At 49.7% G+C, this 23,159-nt stretch overlaps 1 protein-coding gene across 2 annotated transcripts; it reads left to right on the top strand.

The window, feature by feature from the left end:
- Window positions 1–441: 441 nt before the first annotated feature.
- CHAF1B (chromatin assembly factor 1 subunit B) lies at window positions 442–21,439 on the top strand. 2 transcript variants are annotated; one of them, XM_019420295.2, is made up of 14 exons: window positions 442–557; window positions 1,308–1,501; window positions 1,947–2,079; window positions 4,196–4,313; window positions 5,241–5,344; window positions 7,801–7,897; window positions 9,730–9,814; window positions 10,989–11,082; window positions 14,570–14,639; window positions 14,738–14,829; window positions 16,603–16,765; window positions 18,250–18,612; window positions 19,997–20,091; window positions 20,653–21,439. In XM_019420295.2, exons 2-14 carry the CDS (start codon window positions 1,376–1,378, stop codon window positions 20,742–20,744), a joined length of 1,632 nt encoding a protein of 543 aa, XP_019275840.1. In that variant the 5' UTR covers window positions 442–557; window positions 1,308–1,375; the 3' UTR covers window positions 20,745–21,439. The 2 variants fall into 2 exon arrangements, with proteins under 2 accessions (XP_019275840.1, XP_019275841.1); XM_019420296.2 differs by lacking the exon at window positions 18,250–18,612.
- Window positions 21,440–23,159: the final 1,720 nt, after the last annotated feature.

Below are 23,159 nucleotides of genomic sequence, written 5' to 3'. Positions count from 1 at the left end.
TCAAATATTCGCTGTGAAAGAATACCAGTGACAGACGGGGTGGTCTTGGGCGGGTCTCAGAGTTATAGCCTGTCCACCAGTCGTACAGGGCCGTTCTTTTCCTTTAACCGGACTGTAAACTCCCTGAGAGTAAGTCTGAGTCAGTTTCGCTCTCCACTGCTTATCCAGCTCCGGCACAGGGTGCAGAGTCTAGCAGATGCTCAGTAAATGTTAAAAGAATTAATCAAAAAGGGAAGAAATGATTGAATGAATGAGTCGATAACTCACCTATTCTTCCACCAATGCGTCGGTCGGACAGGTAATTAACTGAATTAGCAGCGGCCCAACGGGATTCCGAGGACTCCGCAGCTCTGGACCACCCTCTGCAGCCAGAGCAAGGGCGGGGCGCCAGGTAATCCCGCCCATGCGAAGGCGGGGGCTCCCCGAGAATCCCGCCTACAAAGAGGCGGGTCGTACCTGGAATCCCGCCCTCCCTGAGGCGGGGCCTGTGGCGCGCGGGAAGAAGCGTAAGCGGCGGCGGGAGCTGGCTGTGCAGCCGACTGACCGCGTCCCTGCAGGTATTGCTTCCCTGGCGCCGGCTCCGGCGTCCCCACGGTCTCCCCGCGGGGCCGAGCGAGAGCGAGAGGGTCTCGCTGAGGGCGGGCCGCGGGGTCCCGGCACAGCTCCGGACGGCGTGCGTTTGCGCGCCCTGCGGCTCCCCGCCCCGGCTCCGTGCGGCCTCCTCCCCGCCAGGCCCGCTTTTGGCTTTCCGGCCGAGCGCTTGGTCCCGTGCGGCCTGGGAACGGGGCGGGGGGTGGGGGGATGTCCCCTCTGGTTCCCTCGCCTCGGTTTTCTACCCTGGGCGACCCTCTCCTCCTGGCGGCCCCAGCCGCCTGGGAAGTGGGTGTCTCTCGAAGCCCCCTGACCCCCCCCCCCCAAGCTGTCCACTTGTCCCGGCAGCTTCTCCCGGGAGGCCGCTAGCCCTGGGCAGCCCCTTCCGCCGCGCGACCCGGCCCCTGACTCTCCCCGAACGCCCTCCAACCCCCACTAAGCGGGGGCGGTCGCGCCGTAGGGTCGGCCCCTCGATTTCCTCTGCCTGGGTGTTCCATTTTGCTCTTTCCGGACCTAGCAGTAGAATAAACTTCCAACAGCCGCGGCTCAGCGAAGCATTTTAGGTGAACCTGCAAGGTGTTACATTAGAGGTCAACACTAACATCCTTTCCCACTACAGCGTGCATTTTTAATGGTTAGCAGGGCTCCTGGCTCATAATAAGTGTTCAGTACACCTTTCCTGCTATAATATTCAGTTCATTACCGACGATTTTCAGCTTTCCTCTGTCTTTGGGTAAAGAACGGTGCCCGACGGATTTGTGTTGCTCCATCAAGACTCGGGAGGATGAAAGTCATTACCTGCGAAATAGCCTGGCACAACAAGGAGCCGGTGTATAGCCTGGACTTCCAGCATGGCACCGCCGGGAGGATCCACAGACTGGCGTCGGCCGGTGTAGACACGGCGGTTAGGGTAAGTGGGGCGGAGAGAGAAAGGCCCTGGGAAGCACTACGGAGGGTGCATTCTCCATTCTTTTCTTTGAAACAAAAGTCAACAAACTCAAACCAATCCGTCATCTAGCCCAGAGGGATGAATTCTCAGGGCCTTGAGTGAACCATGAAAGCAAAAGAAAGCTTTGTTCCTTGAGTAATGTTTCCCAGATTGGTAAACGGGAGGCTCATTATTTTTAAGAATCCTGAGCCAGTTCCTGTTGGGGAACGGTTTGCAGGAGAAAGAGGAAGGAGGGAGGGCAGCAAGCCATGGAGTTGCTGGTTTATGTTTCAGAACAAAGTTCCATTTTACGTTTCAAAAGAAAAACTATTTTCTTACTGAAACTAAGCACAGTGTTGTTTTAGTAAGCACAGATTGGTAAGTGCTCACTGTATGTTTCCCTGAATGAATGTTTTGGTATCAACAGATCTGGAAGGTGGAAAAAGGACCCGATGGAAAGGCCATTGTTGAATTTTTGTCCAATCTTGCCCGCCATACCAAAGCTGTCAATGTCGTGCGTTTTTCTCCGAATGGGGAAATTTTAGCATCAGGAGGAGATGGTGAGTACTAGTATTATCCTTCAAAATTCCTTAGAAACCAGATACCTGTGTGTCTCATGTTAAATTGAGATTTGAGCTAGGTGTGATTAAAGAAAAATTTTTCTTTTAATGTTCATTTATTTTTGAAAGAGAGAGAGTGCGAGCGGAGGAGGGGCAGAGAGAGAGGGAGACACAGGATCTGAAGTGGGCTCCAGGCTCTGAGCTGTCAGCATAGAGCCCGACCCGACGCACGGCTCAAACTCACAAACGGTGAGGTCATGACCTGAGCCAAAGTTGGACGCTTAACCGCCTGAGCCACCCAGGTGCTCCTGTACCACTTTTTCATTTTAGGGGTCATTTGACCTCAGTGTGTCATTTAGATAGCTCAGTAAAATAGCGTTCTGGGGAGCATGAGGGGGTGGAAGACAGTAAGCTTAACCCGAAAAGACCTGTTTGACAATGGCCCCTCCCCAGCTTTCACCAGGATCCGCTGCCTGGTGGAGACCAGTAGGAAGGTGCCCACCATTTTGTCAGAGTCCCAACACAACCGTCCTGGCTTTGATTGCTAGTTTAGTATCTAAGTGATCACAGCCTTTCCCACATCTCTTTGTAATTAATTGATTCGCTGGGGGAGTATTGTCTGAATGATCCTCTAAATTATGTTTGTTTCCTGGGAATATATTGACTCCTATTTTCTGCTTGTGTTTACGTGGCATAAAGATTGCCTTGAATTTGTAGATTTATTTGGGATACGTTGCCATCTTCACAACATTAAATGTTAAACCCATAAAACTGGGACTTTTTCCTAAGCAATTTACTAACTCGTTCTTCCTTTTTCCTTAAGGATTTACTAAAAAGTAAATCGTTTTCCCACGCTTTGACACCAGAACAGTCTACAAGTTAGTACAAAATAAAACAGAAATCACAGACTTTGCAGGAGGAGGAAAGACACCTGGTTCAGTGCCACGGTGTCCAGGGTGTTTGTGCACAGAGGGAAAGGTGGGAAGTGGGGACTGTCCCCGGGGGAGGCTGACAGGCTGTCTTCTGAGAGGGTGTACAGGGCAGCACTTGGTGGGCAAAGCCCTTTGGCTTTGGGGGCCCAGAAACCTGTTAACGGTGGAGAGTGTCCACTTGTCAGTGTCAAGGCTGATCTCCTTTCCACCAAGCTCCTGGGATTCCAGTGCACTTGGAGTGAGAACACGTGTGCCCACACAGCTGGTGCGCTCATTGTCCTACTGGCATTCAGAGGGAGGCCAAGAGGTGCTCAGGCTTAGGTGGTGAGTTTGGGGTCAGAGCACAAGGGCTTATAGCACTCAGACAATTGATGACGTCAGGCCAAGGTACCTGCTGCATCCGTATGTGTAGCTAATGTGTCCGTGGCTTACTTTGTGCAAGGCATTGTGTTATAAGTGCTTTATGCATATTAACTCATTTAATCCTTGAGACAGCCCTATGAGGTAGGTATGCGGTTACCCCCATTTTACAGGTCAAGTGACTGAGGAGTCGAGATGCTAAGTCCTGCTGAAGGTTACACAGGAACCATTTGCCAGTCCTTGCCGGTGGCTCTTTGTGGCTCTTTGTTTTTTCCTATTCAGCTATTCATAGGTTATGCCTTAGGATTTGTGAAGGTAGTCAGCCACTTTGCAGTGGTGTTTTGCTGGCCTGGGGACCCTTCTGTTTAATTTGACCTTGTATAACACTTAATCTGGTGTGAGTTTGATTTTAGAGGTTGTTTTTTTTTTTTTTTTTTTTTTTTTAAGGTTTATCTTATTTGAGAGAGAGGGACAGTGTGCACGAGCAGGGAAGGGGCAGAGAGTAAGGGAGAGAGAGAATCCCAAGCTGGCTGTGCACTGTCAGTGCAGAGCCCGATGAGGGGCTCCAACTCATGAACCGTGAGATCACGACCTGAGCTGAAACCAAGAGTCGGACACTTAACCCACTGAGCCACCCAGGCGCCCCAGATTCTGGAGTTTTAGATCAGAAGGCAAACCTGTTTTTCCTGTCAAAATTCTTAGAAGTCCGTCATTGTGACCATACTGTCTATTGAACAACATAAATAGGACTTCAAGCCCTAAAAGCCCAGAAATGAAGGAGCATGCAAAATGTGTGGCTTATCTTTCACTGAATCACTCCACAGATGCCGTCATCCTGTTGTGGAAGGTGAATGATAATAAGGAGCCAGAACAGATTGCTTTTCAGGATGATGATGAGGCCCAGCTGAACAAGGAGAATTGGACTGTCGTAAAAACCCTGAGGTAACTTGGACAGGGACCATGGGAGTGCCTTATCTAACTGCTCTGAGAGCATTAAACTCACATGCATTTTTTTATTTAAAAAAAAAAGAATGTTCTTTTGAATAAGCTCTATGCCCAACATGGGGCTTGAACTCACAGCCCTGAGATCAAGAGTCCTATGCTTTACTGACTGAGCCAATCCAGGCGCCCTGCGTTTTGACTTATATCGTACTTAAAAAAAATTTTTTTTAACATTTATTTATTTTTGAGACAGAGAGAGACAGAGCATGAATGGGGGAGGGTCAGAGAGAGGGAGACACAGAATCCGAAACAGGCTCCAGGCTCTGAGCCGTCAGCACAGAGCCCGACGCAGGGCTCGAACTCGCGGACCGCAAGATCATGACCTGAGCTGAAGTCGGACGCTTAACCGACTGAGCCACCCAGGCGCCCCACTTATATCGTACTTAAATCTTTTACTTACACAAGACAGAGATAAGAGAATCATTTTAAAAGCTAGAAACATGATTAAAATGGATTTTATTTCTGCTGTAAAATTTTCTTTAGTCAGGTTGAATCAATTACAAAGATACAAGTACCTCTGAAGGTGGTAGATTATAGCTGCAGCTAATAGAGTTCCAGTGGAAATTTCTAAAATCCTATTTTTTTAAATATTTTTTTAAACTTTGAGAGACAGAGTACGAGCAGGGGAGGGGCAGAGAGAGAGAGAGAGAGAGAGAGAGAGAGGAAATCCCAAGGAGGCTCCACGCTGCCAGTGCAGAGCCCAACATGGGGCTCAAACCCACGAAACCGTGAGACCATGACCTGAGCTGAAACCAAGAGTCAGTTGAGCCACCCAGGAGCCCCCCCTAAAATCCTATTCTCGTGTATGGTCTCTGAGTTTGCTTACAAGTTTTTGATGTTTTTTTCTTTTTCTTCTTTGGATTGTAGAGGCCACTTGGAAGATGTGTACGATATTTGCTGGGCAACTGACGGGAATCTAATGGCTTCTGCCTCTGTGGATAACACGGCCATCATATGGGATGTCAGTAAAGGTAGCCGATACGTTTCTGTTCTTGTCAGGGGGAAGGATTTTCTAAGTGTCTAAAAAGCTAACCTACTTGACCTTTAATGGCATAAGAGTTTCTTTAGTGAACTAAAATAGGTATTTGGCTCAGTAGGGTAGGGATTAGCCTCCTGTATCATGGATCCAACTCAGAGTGGTCACGTGTATGAGGTTTTCTGAGTCACTGGTGCCAAAGCAAGGTCCATCCCACATGCTTGGGGGTGTAGACACGTTGGGGGCAGGGCTAATGCCTGCCTTTGCAGAACTTAGGATCTCAGGAAGTTTAGCACGTCGTCATGATGGGGCATTGAATGGTCAGTGTTGGGAGAGGTAGGAGCTGGCATCCGTTTGAGGAGACAGAGGACAGCCGAGGACACCTCACTGCTTTTACAGGACCTGTTTTCTGTTTGGGGAGACAGGAGACACGTGAGAAGTTATAGAAATTGCCGTGAAATGCTTTGCCTGCCCTTTTTGCAGGCTGCGGATTCTCCCCCAGCCCGAGGGCCCTGGGGGGGAGTCAGGGCAGAGCGGGCATCCCACCATGCTGCCTGCACATCTGGTTTATCCACTCAGTGACAGTCTCTGTCCGCTTTAGGTCCCTGCCACCTGCCATCCAATCAGACCCCCTCTGTCTCACCTCACCTCTGTCATGCTACCCAGTCCCTGACTTGGGCAGAATGGAGGGCCGGTGTCCCTGTCTTCTTCTCTTCCCCACATCTGGCCATTGCCCTGGATAATTTCACCGTGTGCGTGGACAGTCCACCCAGCAGCCCCCTGAAGCCAGTTGTAATGACCTTGAACGTTGCCAGGTCTTGATATCCTACATGATCGTGGCTGCCATCTAGCGGGGTGTTAGTGATGGCGCTGGGAAGGGGCCGCAGAGTGAAAGGCCGATCGGAGAAGGTTGCTCCAAGACTTGAATGCGGGAGGGAAGAGGCTCCAGCCTGTGGGAGCAGCCAGTGCAGAGGCCCTGCGGGGAGCTGCTTGTGAGGCAGGACAGGTCCCGCAGAAAATCCCTCTTCAGAAAACCCTACTCACACACTGACCTAATGATAGCAGTTGTGGGTTAAAAAGCCTCTTGTGGGACACTTGGGTGGCTCAGTCGGTTAAGTGTCCCCAACTCTTGATCAGCTCAGGTCATGATCTCATGGTTCATGAGATCGAGTCCCGTGTCGGGCTCTGCGTTCACAGGGCAGAGCCTGCTTGGGACTTTCTCCCTCTCTCGCTGCTCCTCCCCTGCTCATGCTCTCTCTCCCTCAAAATAAATAAACTTTAAAAAGAGGGGCGCCTGGGTGGCTCAGTCAGTTGGGCCTCTGACTTTGGCTCGGGTCATGATCTTGCACTCTGTGAGTTTGAGCCCCACATCGGGCTCTGTGCTGACAGCTCAGAGCTTGGAGCCTGCTTTGGATTCTGTGTCTCTTTCTCTCTGCCTCTCCGCCTCTCCGCCTCTCATGCTCTCGCTCGCTCGCTCGCTCTCTCAAAAATAAATAAACATTAAAAAAATTAAAAAAGAAAAAAAGCCTCTGTTGTAAAACTCAGGGTCGTTTGAGAAGATGCTGTCACCCGGCTGCAGGCCACCTTACTCTCACAGACCCCCAAAAACACTGGCAAGAACGCGAGGGGGAAGGAAAGTTAGCCTGAAGCACCCTCGCTGCATTTCACATGGAGGGCGGGTCCCAGGGTCACAGGAGTGTAGACCCCTCTGCAGAGAAGAGCCATTTGAGTTGTTTTTGTTTGTTTGGTTTTTAAGAATGGCCAGGGTTCCATAACTGCCTCTGCTTTTTATCTGGGTAATCTTTGCTGCTGGTTTTCTCTCTTTCCACAGAGTCCCTTTTCCATCACTGCTGGCTTTGCCCGGCCCTTGCCTCCCGCCTGGCCTGCTGTCCCCTCCTAACTAGTGGTGCTTCCTATGTCCTCTGTGACCCTCAGTCTTGTCTTCACGATGCAGGTCACTTCCCAGCCGAGTGTTCCTCTCGGCCGCACCTCGAATTCCCAGAACCTTTTCCTGATACACGAGGGTCGCTGTCACATATCTCTTGTCCTCGTCTTGCCGTTTTGGCATTGGACCTCACCCTGTAGACTTCTCAGTGACCCATTGTTCCGTGTGCCGAGGATCGGCTTACAAAACCTCCTTCATAGCCCCCCTCACCCTGCCCTGTAGGGAGAGCTGACCTCAGCTCGTGCCTTGCCGACCCTCACCGTGGCCTCTTAGCTGCCCCGTCTATACCATGCTCAGCTGGCTTGCCTTTTGATGGTGTGTCCCTCCCCCAAAGCAGCAGGCTCCTGGGGAGTGTGGGCCATGTAAAGTCCCCTTTGTCCCCCAAGAGCCTGACACGGCGCCTGCTAAATGACAGGAGGGTATGAAGGGCGCAATACTTAAACTGTACTTTATTCTGCTTGTGCTCGAGTAGGCTTTAGTAAAGCTGTCATGTGCTTTATTCGCAGGACAGAAGATCTCTATCTTTAATGAACATAAAAGTTATGTCCAAGGAGTAACCTGGGACCCCTTGGGTCAGTATGTTGCCACCCTGAGCTGTGACAGGTACGTCAGGATTTGGCAAGTTGTCTTCTCTGCTGGCTTGAAATTTCCTGCAGAGGGATTTTCGTCACCATTTACCAAAATCTGAAGCCCGGTCTAGCTTTGCTTCTTGTTCTTGGTTTCATGTCAAGCATTTGGTTTTATTGTTCCTCTCCCACCGTAACATGAAAGTGGAAACTAATTAGGGCAAGTGCCTTATATGTAGTACTTAGCAAATCTTTATTGAATGGGTGAATGAATGTAGAGGGAGTTTTGAATTGCATTTGAATTTCACGGACAACATTTGTTTATTGTTTTTCTTTTCTTTTTTTTTTTTGAGACAGAGGGCATAAGTGAGCAAGAGGCAAGGAAAGAGGGAGAGAGAGAATCTTGTGAGTGGCAGAGAGAGAATCTTGTGAGAGGCAGAGAGAGAGAGAAGCGGGGCTCGTTCATAGGCAACGTTTAAAAAAAGTCTTTTATAAATATGACTTCTGCAAGAAGGGGTTGCTAGTGGTTGGGTTGGAATTTTCCCTTCCCCTTCCCTTCCCTCCTTCCTTCTTTCTTTAAAAAAGAAAAAAACTTAACATTTATTTTTGAGAGGCAGAGCATGAGCCGGGGAGGGTCAGAGAGCGAGAGAAACACAGAATCTGAAACAGGCTCCAGGCTCTGAGCTGTCAGCACAGAGCCCGACACGGGGCTGAAACCCATGAACTGCGACATTGTGACTTGAGCCAAAGTTGGACGCGTAACCGACTGAGCCACCCAGGCGCCCCTGTTTATTTTATTTTTTTTTAAGTTTGTTTATTTTGAGAGAGAAAGAGGGGGAATCTCAAGCAGGTTCTGCGCTAATGTGAGGCTCAAACTCACAACCATGAGATCATGACCTGAGCCGAAATCGAGAGTGGGACGCTTAACTGACTGAGCCATCCAGGTGCCCCTGGGTGTTTCGTGTTTTTTTGTTTTTTTGTTTAAAGATTTTATTTATAAGTAATCTCTACACCCACCGCAGGGCTTGAACTCACAACCCTGAGATCAAGAGTCTCCTGCCCCACCGACTGAGCCAGCCAGGCATCTTTCTTTCATTTTTTGATTATAGTTTACTACTGCAGTCATTTCAATGACTCCATTTAAGTTAATGTAAAAATAGAATATTTTGTCTTTCCCGAAAGAAGGTTTGTTGCGGTGTTTACTGGCCTCATTCATTTAATCGTATTCTTGGAACAAAGAACTAAGAATCAGAGGTGGTGGGTGTGCTACTCATCAGTCAAGATCATCCTTTTGAGTATTTTTCCAACTTCTTTTAATCATAACATGTTTGATTTCAGACGGCCCAGCAGTGTGGACGAGTTAGTGTTTATGAATCAAAGCATCTCCCGTTACGTTCCACGTACATTTATTTTCTGATCTGTATGTTTTATTCGGGCAGTTGGGAGTGAAATGACCTGATTAGCTAGTGGGAATAATACGAATTAGCAAGAAGCAAATTTATCTGTTGGTGTTTTCCTGACTTGCAAATCCCTGAGGGTGAGACCGTTCAATACAAGAGAAATGTCACTGCAGTCCTACAAACTGCCCCTGGGCCAAGTGTCAAGGCCTGAAAAGGCGAGGCCTGACGAGCATCTTAATTGACAAGTTGAAACACTCGATAAAAAGTGAAGTTCTGGCCCGTTTCCTCACTTCATTAGTGACCTCCTTTGGGTGGCTTGCTTCTGTCATAATGAGTTAAGTGGGACAGTCATAAATGGTCTTGGAGGCTGACCTGGTCTAACCGGCCTGCAGTTTTGATGCTAGATTGTTTCTGTGTGGAACACTTCGTTCACTAGAAGAGATGAGTCAGAATGTTTTTCTTTCTTTAGGATCCTCAGGGTGTACAGCACCCAGAAGAAACGTGTGGCTTTTAATGTCTCAAAGATGCTGTCTGGAATAGGGGCCGAAGGAGAGGTATGAAGTGTTGACTTTCTGTGTTAGCAGTGCTTCAGGAAGTCACGAGCTCCTCCGTGTCCTACAGCTAAGTCCCTGGTCTCAGGCACCTGACACTTGCACTACCGTGTGCTTCCTCAGGTCCAGCCAAGGCTCAGTTAGTGTGTTGGGCTGGTCTGCATGGAAATGGGGACATCCGGGGGCCAGGGGAGAGCTGCCGATGGTGGGTAGAGGTGTCCAACCCCAGCTCACTGTGGAGTCGCCCGGAAGCATTAAGAGACATGTGTGCCTGCCCCCCACCCCCCAGGCGTGTGTGATTCGCTTGGCTTGAGGTAGGCAGGGCCTCTGGGATTCTGAGGTGTAGGGAGAGTCGCGAGCGTCTGACCGAGGGGGACCCGGCACTATGCCGCAGGAAGGTGGCAGCGGGCAGTAGGCCGTCTTGGCAGGTTTAGAGCGAATGCTGCCTGCAGGACCGTGGGCACCCAGCCAGCGGTCCTAGAGGAATCAAGACCACGGAGGCAGGCACTTAGACAAAAGGGAGCAGGTTGGTCACTGGAACCAAAAAGGGATGTGGTGCAAACCTGGGCCTCAAGCAGCTGGCGGGGCCAAGCGGGCCGCGAGCTGACAAAATGGGGAGCTCATGTACGGTAAGGAGGGTACTGCCGGGTCTTTGGGTCCTTGAGACTTAAATGCTTCATGTTTATCCAGTGGCAGTGAGTGGGAGCAAAAACCGTTCCACGCAGGTGTTCAAGAAAGGTTTGAAAAGATGGGATTACCAGTTTAAGAGCGGACTAGTTTATAAGAGGTGTTCATTAAGTTGGAAATTCTAAGTGGACGCACACATCATCCTGCTTTTCTCCCCGGTCTCATTGTCCAGACACACTGCTCTTGACAGTGCACGGTGTTCTCACGGAGGCTTTTTAAAAAGATAACTGTACAACCACAAACATGCACATAGACCTGTACGCACATACGACTTTCTGTAACGCAGGTGGGCAGTGAATCTTTGTGAGCGATCACTCTTGCGGTCTGGAGTGATTTCATTTGTACTATATTTCCCCTGTTATGTGAGTGTAATAAATGACACTATATAAAGACAAAAACCAAAAAACTGGTAAACCTTTATTGTGAATGTAAAGATTTGGATTAAAAGAAAAAAAAGATTTGGATTAATGTTTAAACTTGTGTGCCACAGGTCCGAAGTTACCGGATGTTTCACGACGACAGCATGAAGTCATTCTTCCGTAGACTCAGTTTTACCCCTGATGGATCTTTGCTCCTCACACCAGGTGGGTTTGACAAGCTTTCGATTTGAGGCGTGATGGCAGCGGTGGGTGATTCCAGTTGCCGCTTGTCAGCTCAGTGAATCCTGATGAAAATAGCGACCCCCCAGCTTGTTCAGACATTGAAACCTCCAGGGGAGCTTCCGGGAGCACTGGTCCCCGGGTTCCACCCCCAGAGACGGTCTGATTGGTCCGGGGTGTGTGTGGTCTAGGTTTTGGAATTTAAAAAATTTCCAAGTAGTTCTGACGTGCAGAGAAGTTGGGGAGCCACTAGGCTAGTGTGACAGACATTTTGCTCTTAGATTTAACTTAAAAAAATGTTAATGTCTTTTCACTAGGCATGTATGTAGAGGTCATAGCGCCAAAGCTAAAAGAGGTTTCTTGTTTCTATTCTGAATGAAGCAGTCTGTTGTGGCAGGGACAAGTTTGGTTGGAATAACTTGAGTATGACGAAACCGCAGAATCAGCAAGGACAAGACAGGTTCATTGTCTACAGGAAGGCATGATGTTAAGCCCAGCAGCGTCAGCCGGGGCACTGACTGCCAGGGTGTTCTTAGAAGAATGTCTTCTGCTCTCCGTGGCTCGGGTCCCATCTTTTGTATGAAGGCGATCACCTAACGCAGGGCTGGGCCAAACAGGAGGGCACAGGTCAGGTTGGCCACTAAGTATTCCAGCCCGGTTGGGCAGAGGAGGCCTGAGAGGGTGTGAATTGTACATGCATACTTGTGATGCCTTCGGACATCGGGGATCATGTGGGAGTGACATTGACCTGGGGAGGGGGTGTCTCAGGATCAGCAACAGGTGGTTGGTAAGTATATTAAAAGTTGCTTACTAAACTCAGTGACAAATCTTTACTAAATGACCACTCTAAAAACATTGTGTTAGAATCAGGTATCGGATGTCTGCTTTTGCCATTATTACTCTTTGTGGTGTTAATACATGCAGGAAGAGGAGAGAATGAAATTATAAAGATTGGAAAGAAGAAACCTTGGTGTTAAGATTATGTTTCTAGAAAATCCAAGAGATTTAAAAATATCAGAATAAAAAAATCTGATAAGGTGGTTGGATACTATCTATGAAATACTTAAAAATCTTCTATACTGGAATATGCACTTAGAAATATAAAAAGGAAAATTATTCCACTCATAGTGCAAACCCCACAAAACATGGGAAAAAAATTTAATAAAGGCACAAAGCCTTTATGAAGACTAGAAGATCTTATTGAAGATTATAAAACAAGTTCTGAACGAATAGAGATCTCAAGTTCTAAAAATTAACATACGCATTGATTTCCAATTAGGATCCTATTAGAGGCTTTTGGTTTACTTTTAGTTGGACAGCCTGCCAGCTCTGTTAGGCGAATAAATGCTGAAGAATAGATTTAATTTTTTTTAAGTTTATTATTTTTGAGAGAGAGAGAGAGCATGAGCAGGGGAGGGGCAGAGAGCGAGGGAGAGAGAGAGTCCCCAGGTGACGCCACACAGTCAGCATGGAGCCTGATGAGGGGCTTGAACTTAGAAACTGAGAGATTGTGAACTGAGCCAAAACTAAGAGACGCTTAACCAACTGAACCACCCAGGCGCCCCAAGAATAGATTTAAAAGTATGAAAAATAGGAATAATACTTGAGCAGGCACTTTCCTAAATGTCAGCAGATACTATGGTGCCACTGTTATCAAATCAATATGGTTATTGGTATAGGAATAAACAGATTAGTGAACCGGAACAGAAAATCCCGAAATAGATCCCGAGATAAGGAAATCTGATATAGTGGGAAGAATGAATTATTGAGTGAATGGTGCTAGAGGATCCAGCTGTCTGGAAGAAAATTCTATTGGACTCTTAACTTACATATGAAAATAAATTCCAGGTGAAGTCAATACTTAAATCTAAAAGATGAAAACGTAGGAGGACATCCTAGGGCCAGGGAAGACAGACGGAGACAGGAATCCTGGAAGCTCTGGAACGATGGGCCTGTTTGCGTTTGACGGGGAACTTTTGTACGGTGGAGGCCCAGTAAGCGAAATCAGTCGGCAAGTGATGGAACTGGAAAACGCCGTTTACGAGACAGGAAAGAGAGAGCTTACGTATGTCACGTTCAGCGGCTCTTCCAAATCGATGAGAGAAAAAGAAAAACCCAGAAGAAAAAGACGAGTGAAAGAAACAAGAAGGCAGTTTGTAGAGGAGCAAATTCACGTGTTCAGCACCCACAGGGAAAGGTTTGGACCCTCAGTGATAGAGAAATACAAAATAAAGTGACCTACGATTAGGGATTTCTTTATTCTCTTCAGACTAGACCAAAGGGCAGATCTCCCTGGCTGATGGCCATGCAGAATGTGGGTATTGCTGCAGGAACGTGAATTGTTACAGCCAGTTTAGAAAACAGTCTGGAAACCGTTAAATGCATGTACCTTTCAGCCCATCTGTCCCCACCCCCCACCGTCTTAAACTCCGTCTTTAAGAAATGAAAACCTAGTACATAAAGATATATCTTCCACGATATTTATTGCAAGTATGGCTTCCAGTCGTGAAGAATAATACCGATGAACAAGACGGGTGGATGAATTACGGCATTTTCATACCAGTGAACATGGGGCAGCTAGTGAAGATACATCATCCAAGTTAGCTTTTGCGGGTGGTTGAACAGAGCAACAGAAGCGAAGGTATAAACGAGATCTTGTTTTTGTGAACTAGGCTAAAAGCCCCACCCTCTGAATATATACGCAATGGAGTTGTAACTGGTTGTTGGTTGTGCGAGGAAAGAGGACACAGTGGTTTGTTCAGATGGCGGATGTGGGGCTGGAAGGGTGGGCTGAGCCGAAGAGACTACTTGACGGGGTCTCTGCCCACCCTTCCCCTCCCCCCAGCGGAGACGAAACGGTCACATGTGAAATGACGTGTGTGTGTGTGTGTGTGTGTGTGTATCAGGAAAGATACTGCTGTATGGTTGACAGTCATTCTGTGGCCGGGTCTGGCCTGGTTGTAAGGTCATCCCAGGGTGAGTGTGTAGAAGAGCTCAAACATGGGCTCCCCCCAGAGCAAGGTCAGCTGCTTCATGGGTTGGGGGTGCAGTGGAGGCCTGGGTCTCCCGGCAGCCTCCTGGCCGCACCAGGCAGGTGGGAAAGGCTAGTGGCAGGCCCTGGCTGGCAGCCAAGCTCAAATCCAGCGGACACAGTGGGGTGATACAGTGAGAGCGCTTCTCCAGCAGGAAGTGACTGGCCTCCCAGACGGAGGCCTGCCCGGTTCCTCCTGCCCAGGCCTGAAGCCCCCCCGAGCAGGTGGGCTGCTCAGGGGGAGGTGACAGGTCAGTAGAGCTGGAATAAGAGCTGAGCCCAGCCTGGGACCGTGTGTATTTGTCCTCAGTCACAGAAACACTGTCCAGGGCACGTGGCTATGGGGAGAAATGTTTTACAGGCCAGGGTTGGATGCTCTTGAGTGTGTCTTCTTTCGTCTAATAAAACCTCACCCCTCTCTCTCTCTTCCTGCTTCCCCAGCTGGATGTGTGGAGTCTGGAGAAAATGTAACAAATACCACCTATGTTTTCTCCAGGAAGAATCTTAAAAGGTATGCAGTGGAAGAAATCGTTGAAATGTTTACCCTTTCTTTTTGTTTTTGGTGAGTAACGGTGCCCTCTTCTAAGAAGGCCATGACCGATCTTTTAGGCCCATCGCTCACCTTCCCTGTCCTGGCAAAGCGACGCTTGCAGTTCGCTGCTGTCCCGTCTACTTTGAGTTGAGGCCGGTGGTGGAAACAGGTACGTTAGAGCCACGGTGGTTGTGTTAGGTCTTCGCCGAGGCAGGTCACCAGGCTGCGGGGGTTGTGATGCGGGCTTTCTCCCGTGGGGGGCACGGCTCTGTGGGTTTGGTGCGGTTGAGTTACCGTGAGGAGCAGGAGCAAAGCCCGAGGTTATCAAAATTGTCCAGTGCTCATCTTGTCTAGAATATGCTGTCTTCGCTTCACCTTTAAAGGAATGAAAGTAATTTTTTTTAATCCAGAGCAGATTGAATGTCGTTCAGTATCCGTTTCCTATGCAGTAAAATGTTTTTTTTAGGTTTTTTTTTTTCCCCTCAAGGTTTTTCTCATTATCAGGGGCTTTAGTCGGATTCTGATGGGCCTTGGTGTAATTTTCTCAGGCTTCTTGTGCTTGGGGTTCATTGAGCTCTTAGATCTATGGGTTTATAGTTTTCATCACCTTTGGGGAATTTCAGCCGTTACAGTATCAAATGTCTTTTCTGTCATCCCCCTTCTTGCCCACAAGGGGCTCCGCTTACACGTGCGTTAGGCCATTTGAGGTTAGTCCCGGGTTTACTGACTATCTGCTTGCTTTTTCCCTTCTCAGTACTTCCGTTTTCTGTACTCTGTGTCCCATGTCTCTACTTAACACACTCCATCCTTCCTCCTCTTGAACATGTAGGATAGTTTTTGTAATAACTTTTAATGACTTTGTGTACAAAGGATTCGTTTTGATTTTTTTTTTCCTTCATTGTGGGTCATATTTTCTTTGCACGTCTAGTAATTTTTCATTAGATGCCGGACATTGTGAATTTTACCTCCGTGGATGCTGGGTTTATTTTTATAAATATTCTTGAGCTTTGTTCTGGGAGGCAGTGAAGTTACTCGGAGACACCGTGCCGCTTATCCTCGTTCGGTGGGACCACGGCAGCATGTGGTCCAGAGCTAATTTCCCCACTGCAGAAGCAGAGCCGCCTGAGTAATCGGTGCCCCGTGAAATAGGTTTCCCACTCTGGGTGGAGGAACACGCTCTGTCTGGCCTTGCGGGAGCTTCGGGAATGACTCTTTCCTGTAGTTCTTGCTCTGGCCTCGGGTGGTTTCCTCACTTGCAAGTGCTGATCAGTGCTCAGCTGGAGACCTGAGAGGGCCTGTAGGTCTGTGCCTGTGAACTCCAGCTGCCCGGGCCTCCCTGCTTCATCCTCTACCTCTCCCTCTCCCGGGCCTGGCGGCTCCAGGCAGCAAGCTGGATGTAGGATTTCCTCCTTGACTTCCCATCCCTCAGAGATCACTGTCCTCAGTGCCTGATGGTCAGAAGTCTTGGAAAACATTTTGTAGATTTTGCCTGGTATTTCAGTTGCTTCGGGTGGGGGGGTAAGTCAGGTCCCTCTTCCTCCAAGGCTGGAAGCAGCTGTTTTAAGCTTTTTAATCCTTTTATGTGAATGAATGTAATTAACTGGAAGCTTGAAATCACCTTAATAAAATGTTTCTAGGTTACCCTTATTTTTCATATCAGAAAGGACTTGTTCTATTCACAGGTTTTTTTGTTTTTACCCCCACCTTTTTGGACCTTGGGTGCCCCTGAGTCTTGAATCAGGACACGGTGTCTTCATCAGGTCATGTGTGGTTGTCCTTTATTCCCATATAAACTAAAGGACTGATTTTTTTTTTGTGAAGCACATAGCAAACTAGCCTTCAGTAAAATGATGTCATTTCCGTCTCCTGAGAGAGGGCTTTTGGGAATTTGTTTCCTCTGGCTTCTGTTTTCCGCCCTTTGTCCCTGTTTTCACCCGAGCAGACAGAGCATCACAGGAGCCGGGCACGGAGCTGGTGCACCTGCCCTACCGCCTGGTGTTTGCTGTGGCTTCTGAAGACTCTGTGCTCTTGTACGACACCCAGCAGCCGTTCCCTTTTGGCTACGTGTCTAACATACATTACCACACCCTGAGTGATGTCTCCTGGTGAGTGGCCGGTGGTGAGGGAGGGTGGGCGGAGGCCACAGTGTGCAGGGGAGGGGTGCCTGGAGTAGAGCCTTGGGGCAGGGAGCATTCCAGCGCTACAGGTGGCTTTTTTGGCCAGTGTTTACCAATTCTTTTTATTTTTTTTTTTAATTTATTTTTTTTTAAGTTTATTTATTTTTGAGACAGAGAGAGACAGAGCATGAACGGGGGAGGGGCAGAGAGAGAGGGAGACACAGAATCGGAAGCAGGCTCCAGGCTCTGAGCCATCAGCCCAGAGCCCGACGCGGGGCCCGAACCCACGGACCGCGAGATCGTGACCCGAGCTGAAGTCGGACGCTTAACCGACTGAGCCACCCAGGCGCCCCTCTTTTATTTTTTTTAATTATTTTTTTTTAACTTTTTTTTTTTAAGTTTATTTAAAACAATTTTTTTTTTTCTGGGGTGCCTGGGTGGCTCAGTTAGTTAAGAATCTGACTTTGGCTCAGGTCCTGATCTCGTGGTCCGTGAGTTGGAGCCCCGCATCGGGCTCCGTGCTGACGGCTCAGAGCCTGGAGCCTGCTTCAGATTCTGTGTCTCCCTCTCTCTCTCTGCACCCTCCCCTGCTCGCTCTCAGTCTCTCTCAAAAATAAACACTAAAAAAAAAAGTTTTTTGTTTTTTTTTTTTAAACTTTTTTTCTAAGTTTATTTTGAGCGAGGGAGAGCGAGCACGCACGCATGCCCATGCAAACGGGGGCAGGAGACAGAGAATCCCAAGCAGGCTGCAGCAGAGCCCTGATGTGAGCAGGGCTCAAACTCATGAACCTCAAGATCGTGACCTGAGCTGAAGTCAGATGCTTGACAGACTGAGCCACCCCGGCACCTCTTACCAATTCTTTTTAAAGGAAAGCCATTTCTAATTTGCAATAATACTGCTTCCTTTTGTAACAGAAACATCTGAATGATGCCATTCAGTTGCCCCAGGGGTTCCTCTGATTCTCAGACTGAGGGAGGGGGTACCCTTTGGGCTCCCTGCTTGTTGGGGGCTTGCCAGGCCCTCTGGGCTTGCAGGAAGCCCGCACCCACGAGCTCCTGGCACCCAGAGCTGCACCCGGGGAGTCACCCTGCGCTCCGCCTCCTGCCGGTGGGGTCCTCTGAGCCCCCGGGTTCCTGATTTGCGCCCAGCTCTGCCTGGGCCTGCTCCCCTACCGTCTCTTCCTTGCTCTTTACAGCCTTTTTTCTCCTTTTCGTTTTATCTTGGGGGGAGAAAAACCAAAAAAAGGAAAGGCCCTCACACTTTCATCCAGGTGAATTCGATGACAGTCCTGAGATACCGCGGTGCCCGAGAAACGCGATGGGGTTGGGAAACCAAGGGCGGGAGTGAGGAGCCCACCCAAAGCCTATGATTTTGCTTGAACTGCCATGGTGTCACTAGTCATGAGAGCCTGACGAGGGGCCCATAGACTTGGGTTCGGTTTCTAACCTTTTGTCCTGTTTGGGGAACAAAGGTCCAGCGATGGGGCCTTCCTGGCCATTTCTTCCACGGATGGCTACTGTTCGTTTGTGACATTCGAGAAGGATGAACTTGGAACACCTTTGAAAGAGAAGCCGGTTTTAAGCGTGGGAACTCCCGATACAGCAAAGAAAACGAAGAGTCAGCCACACCAGGGGTCTTCGCCAGGCCCCAGGCTGGTAGAGGGGACCCCCAGCAGCCCCTGCACCCCCCCGCCTCAGGCAAGACCATCTCCAGCCCCAGCAGCGCCTTCCGAGGAGAAGAAGGCCCTGCAGCCCAGCACGCAGAATCCCAAAGCACCCCCATCCCGGAGGGTCACTCTGAACACGCCGCAGGCCCGGAGCAAGACAACACCCCGGTAAGAACCTCTGATGGAAGAAGAAGTCGTCACTGCGGTTGGCCAACAGGAAGCCACCAACCTTTAATGGGGGAAATGCCAGAAGTACGTCACACTGCTGCCGGAGACCTCGCTAACCGTGACCTCCGCTGCGTCCCCGCTTCTGCCTCTCAGGCCGGCTCCAGACCCTGCCTCACCCTTTGTCCCGGAATGTCTAGCCTGCCCCCGGAGGCCAGGGCCCCGAGCACACTCTGCCCTAGGGGCCTCTCTGCCCTTACCTTCCTCCGGGAGCCCCAGCCATCTGTGTCCCTGGTGACACTGGAGTCTCCCTGGATGTCCCTGCAGCCCTTCCTCTGCCATAACGTATCACATTCGGTAGCAGGAGTTTGGTTAGGCTTCTGTTTTCCCTGTCAGGTTATCAGCCCCTTAAGGCAGGAGGCGGTTCCCCAGTCATCACCTGTTTTCTCCTGCCCAGAACAGTCATGGGCACTGAGCAGCAGGCGGGAAAATCAAAGGAACATCCTTAGTAGGCAGTTTTTACTGCATCTGTGGACTGGCTCGTGGTAAGCAGTGTCTCTGCAGTGATAGTGTCCCCAGGTGATGCTGCAGGTGTCTCTGTCCCTGTTCACGTCACTCTGGCTCCTGAGCCCGCCTGAGTTCCCCGCCGGTGCTGCAGACAGAGCCCTTCTGTTGTGCACGGCAGCTGGTGTCCAGGGGTCTTCCTAGGACTGGAAGTCCCCCGTCTGACCCTGGGGGAGTCCTGGGGAGGGAGCAGATGACAAGCACCACGTGTCTCGCTTCCTCTGCCCTGCCCGGGACTTCACTCGCCAGTCTGTAATCTGGATTACATGTAGCGTTCGGCTCTTCTCGGGTGTCTGAGTTCTGCAGACTAGCAACCTTTTTTTTGTTTTTCTGTGTTTTTTGGTGGAGGAAGGGAGTGGGAAGGTGTTCTTTCAAATACTCTTATGAAACCTTTCCCCTCTTAATTTCTTGGAGTCGTCTTCTGTTGTAACTTAAAAAAAAATAGTTGTTGAAAAAGAAGATTGGATTTTAAACAAGAACTGTGTTTCAGAGCTTTCCGTAGTAGAAACCGTTGTCGGCTAGCCTTGTATATGCGGTGTCCAGCGATGTGTTCAGCGTACCACTGCAGATCAACAAAACACAGGTTTTGAAACTTTTAGGTGACTAGCGATTGACTATCGTAAGCCTAATGATTGAACTTAGTACATGAACATAATCCTTAGTTACTAAGTGGGCACATCGACATTTAATGTCTACATGGTATGATTAGCTGAAAATTTTTCATGTTTCTTTTGGGTAGTTTTGAAATTTGGCATCATCATAAACGATTCTTAGGATACTAATGAACCATGTACCTCTTTCCTACTTTTTTTTTTGAATTAAGGAGGATAAATTTACTACCCTTAAAGACAGAGACTCCACCGAATTCTGTACCAATTAGTATAATCTCCACCCCTTCCACAGAAGAAACTGAACCAGGTAAGTGATACTGTTATTTTAATAGAATTCAAGACATTCTTTCTCCTTTGTTCTTTTGGAAATTAACCACCTAATTTTAAGTCAGTTCTGAGAAAGCAGGGATGTATCTTATTAGACCGTCATTCAGATTCACTGGCTGCCTGTTTATTCTCGGCAGGGAGAGCACCTTTCCACACAGGCATTCAGGGAGCTGAGTAGGTGGCAGGTTCCGGAGGTGCTGTAGGGTCAGGGTTCTCCACCTGGGCACTATTGACAGTCTGGGTCAGATGATTCTGTGTGTGGGGGCTGTCCTGCAAGGGTGGGGTGCTTAGCACCTCTGAATGCTGATACCCATTTGTCCCCCCACCCCAACTTGTGACATTTTCCAGTGTCCCCAGACATTGTCCCCAGACATTGCCCAGGTGAGATCGCCCCCAGTTGAAAACCACCGGATCCTTTCCCTTATGTTCAGATAGGACCCTTGGTATCTTGTCTGGGCACAACATTTATTTTGTGAATATCAGCTCTTAATTTTAAACAAGTGTTCACTTACTTGCCAACCTGCGCTTGTTAATGTTCTAGGGACGCCCGGGGACCCTCAGGACAGTCCTCCGGAGCCCAAGCGGCCTCGGCTTGGTGAACACAAAGGAAGTTCCCAAGGTCTGGAGCCTTGAGGAGATCTGTCTGCTGCTCGAAGGCTGCCAGGTCTGGGGACCCCCGTGCACAGAGAGCGGGGGCCAGGCCGGGGACACCGGAGACCAGTGGCAATAGGCAGAGCCCGATGGATACTCGTGAATTGTTTACTGTAACAGAAGATACACACGGACCAGTTTTTCTCCAGAACTGTGTTTGCACTTGTATTCAAGACACATGCTTACCTCGGAGCAGTGAACGTTCTCATAGACCGGATCTTCTTTTGAGTTTCTGAAACTGGAGCTGTTCAGCCTTGTCTAGTGTGGAACAGGGAGTCCGTCCTTGAAACACTTACAGGGAAAGTGCAGACGCTTTGCGAGCAGACCCTTCCCAAAGCTGGCATGAGAGAGGAGAAAGTTATTTGAGAAGGTTTCTTCTGCTGATGTTCCCTTCTGAATAGTTGGTTTTTAGGAGTTAGTTTCCTTTCCGACTGTAAAGGTAATAAAAATGCTCGTGCTGGAAAGCTAGCGAGAATAAAGTAGGAAAAACAGGTCCAAGATGGGACTCTGCCACCCTCTTCCTGCTGGAAGGAACCGTGTTGCTATGTTGGCATATTTATTTCCTTTTTTTTTTTTTCCCCCCAGGGAGAGAGTGGAGATTTCCCTTTAGAGTTTGGTATCCAAATAGGTTAACTTTTCAGATTGATTTTTCAGAATAAAAGAACTTTTCCTGAGCAGTTTTTGCCTCTGCCTTTGCTTTCCCCATCTCCGGGTGAGGGTGTGTTCTCTCCTGCGGGGAGGGAACCAGACCTGGGGGCTGGGCGCGCACGAGGTGCTGGCCACAGGAGGCAGTCCCTGGGAAAGGTGCTCGCGGTGGCCGCTGGTCCTGCGGCAACGGTCTTCTGGTTATTTAAATACATTTCCACGGAAAGCTTTTTCTGGCTTACTCTCTGTCCTCACTGGCACCCCTAATACAGTAGCTCTGCTGTGTGTTTGAAAAGATAAGGTGTGAGACGCCATCGGCTCCTCAGAGACAAAAGATCATTTTAAATTTCCCGAGGCTGGGGCGCCTGGGGCAGGTGGGAGAGCTGGCGGCTCAGGCGGTTAGGGGTCAGGCTCTGTGCTGTCAGTGTGGAGCCTGCTTGGGATTCTCTCTCCCTGTCTGCCGCTCGCTCTCAAAATAAACTTGAAGTTTTTTTTCCCCTGAGGCTAGAGTGAGGGATATTTTGTGGTCATCCATTCCTGTGCAAGGAGGTGCGATGACGGGTCCTGTGTTCTCGGTGAGGGAGCCTGCTTTCCTGGCCTGACTCCGTATTTGTCTACACATCTGTCTCTTGTGCAGCAACAAGGTGGTGGGGGGGAGACCAGGAGCACCTTTAGCCTGAGGTAGTGTTTCGAGGTACGACTCAGTTGTCAGTTGCCACTGGATGTAAGTTACAGAATCAGCCGTCAAAGCCCAAGCCGTGTAACCCTGCGTCCTGATCTAAAACCGCTTCCATCCGGATAGTTCCCCGGGGAAGCCTGCTGCAAAAGGAGCCCGGCCTGAAGGGCGGGCGGTAAGAACCGACTCACCACCCGGGATCTGCCGTCGGGCGGGGTGTTTGCTCCTCAGTGTTGCCGGCCATTCCTGGTGCCTCCTCACACCACAGTGGGTGACCGGGCCCGAGCCACTGTGCCAGCGGCCTCCGGGCGGGGTGCCCACCGGGGCAAGGGCGCTTGGGCAGAGAGCGAGCGTGTGCCGCCGGGGGCAGGCGCGTCCGTCACGGCCGGTCCTCTTACTCATTTCTGCCCCTGCGGCCACTTCCGCTGTCCTTGGGGGAGCGCTCACATCTGCTCGTCAATGGTACTGTCCACCCTTCTTAGCAAAACAGTTGTCAGCGTCCGTTTCAACAAGTAGGTTCCAAGTCCTGGGCTCTGCCAGGACAAGTGGAGGACGGAGGGTAGAGGACGGGTGGCCCAGCCCTTCCCACCCGCACGTTCCCTTTGTTCTGCTGTAGTCCAGTCGGCTCCCTCACACCTGTTGTGTGCGTGTCTCTGAGGGAGGGACAGACCTCGGACAGGTTACTTCGCCAAAAGAAGTTTCTTTACAGCTCTGTGCCCACCTTGGCAGGGCAGACGGTGAAGAGGAAAGGTGGGACAGAGGTGAGAAAAACGGGCTGGAGGTAAACCAGGTCGACCTTCCCCTGTCGAAGTAACAGGTACCTGTATTCTCAGGTGAGCTCTCATGGCCACTGGAGGTCGCTGTCCCCCCTGGATCCGTCCAGAGGTAGGGCTCCTGGCGACACAGCCCCGCCCCCTTCCATGTAGGCCACAGCCCTGCCAGGCTGGGAATCAACTTGGCCACAGTGGCCCCGGACGGACGCGGCTTCAGTCCCTGGTGGCCGGTCCTAGAGGAGCAGGGCTTAAATTGGGGTGGGAGGGGGGTTAAGAAAGTAACATGTGAGTATCCACCTCCAT

This window comes from Panthera pardus, unplaced genomic scaffold, assembly GCF_024362965.1.
Source record: "Panthera pardus isolate Hobbes unplaced genomic scaffold, ASM2436296v1 HiC_scaffold_16, whole genome shotgun sequence".
Classification (NCBI taxonomy): Eukaryota; Metazoa; Chordata; class Mammalia; order Carnivora; family Felidae; genus Panthera; species Panthera pardus.
The sequence above is the reverse complement of the archived record's forward strand: the minus strand, read 5'-3'. Positions and strand labels throughout refer to the sequence as shown.

What these genes read in the sequence shown, in the direction of transcription:
- CHAF1B (XM_019420295.2), top strand. Translation starts at nt 1,376, where the DNA reads ATGAAAGTCATTACCTGCGAAATAGCCTGGCACAACAAGGAGCCGGTG. An exon ending in CATATGGGATGTCAGTAAAG is followed by an intron (nt 5,345 to 7,800) that starts GTAGCCGATACG and finishes CTTTATTCGCAG; the next exon opens with GACAGAAGATCTCTATCTTT. An exon ending in ATCTTTGCTCCTCACACCAG is followed by an intron (nt 11,083 to 14,569) that starts GTGGGTTTGACA and finishes CTGCTTCCCCAG; the next exon opens with CTGGATGTGTGGAGTCTGGA.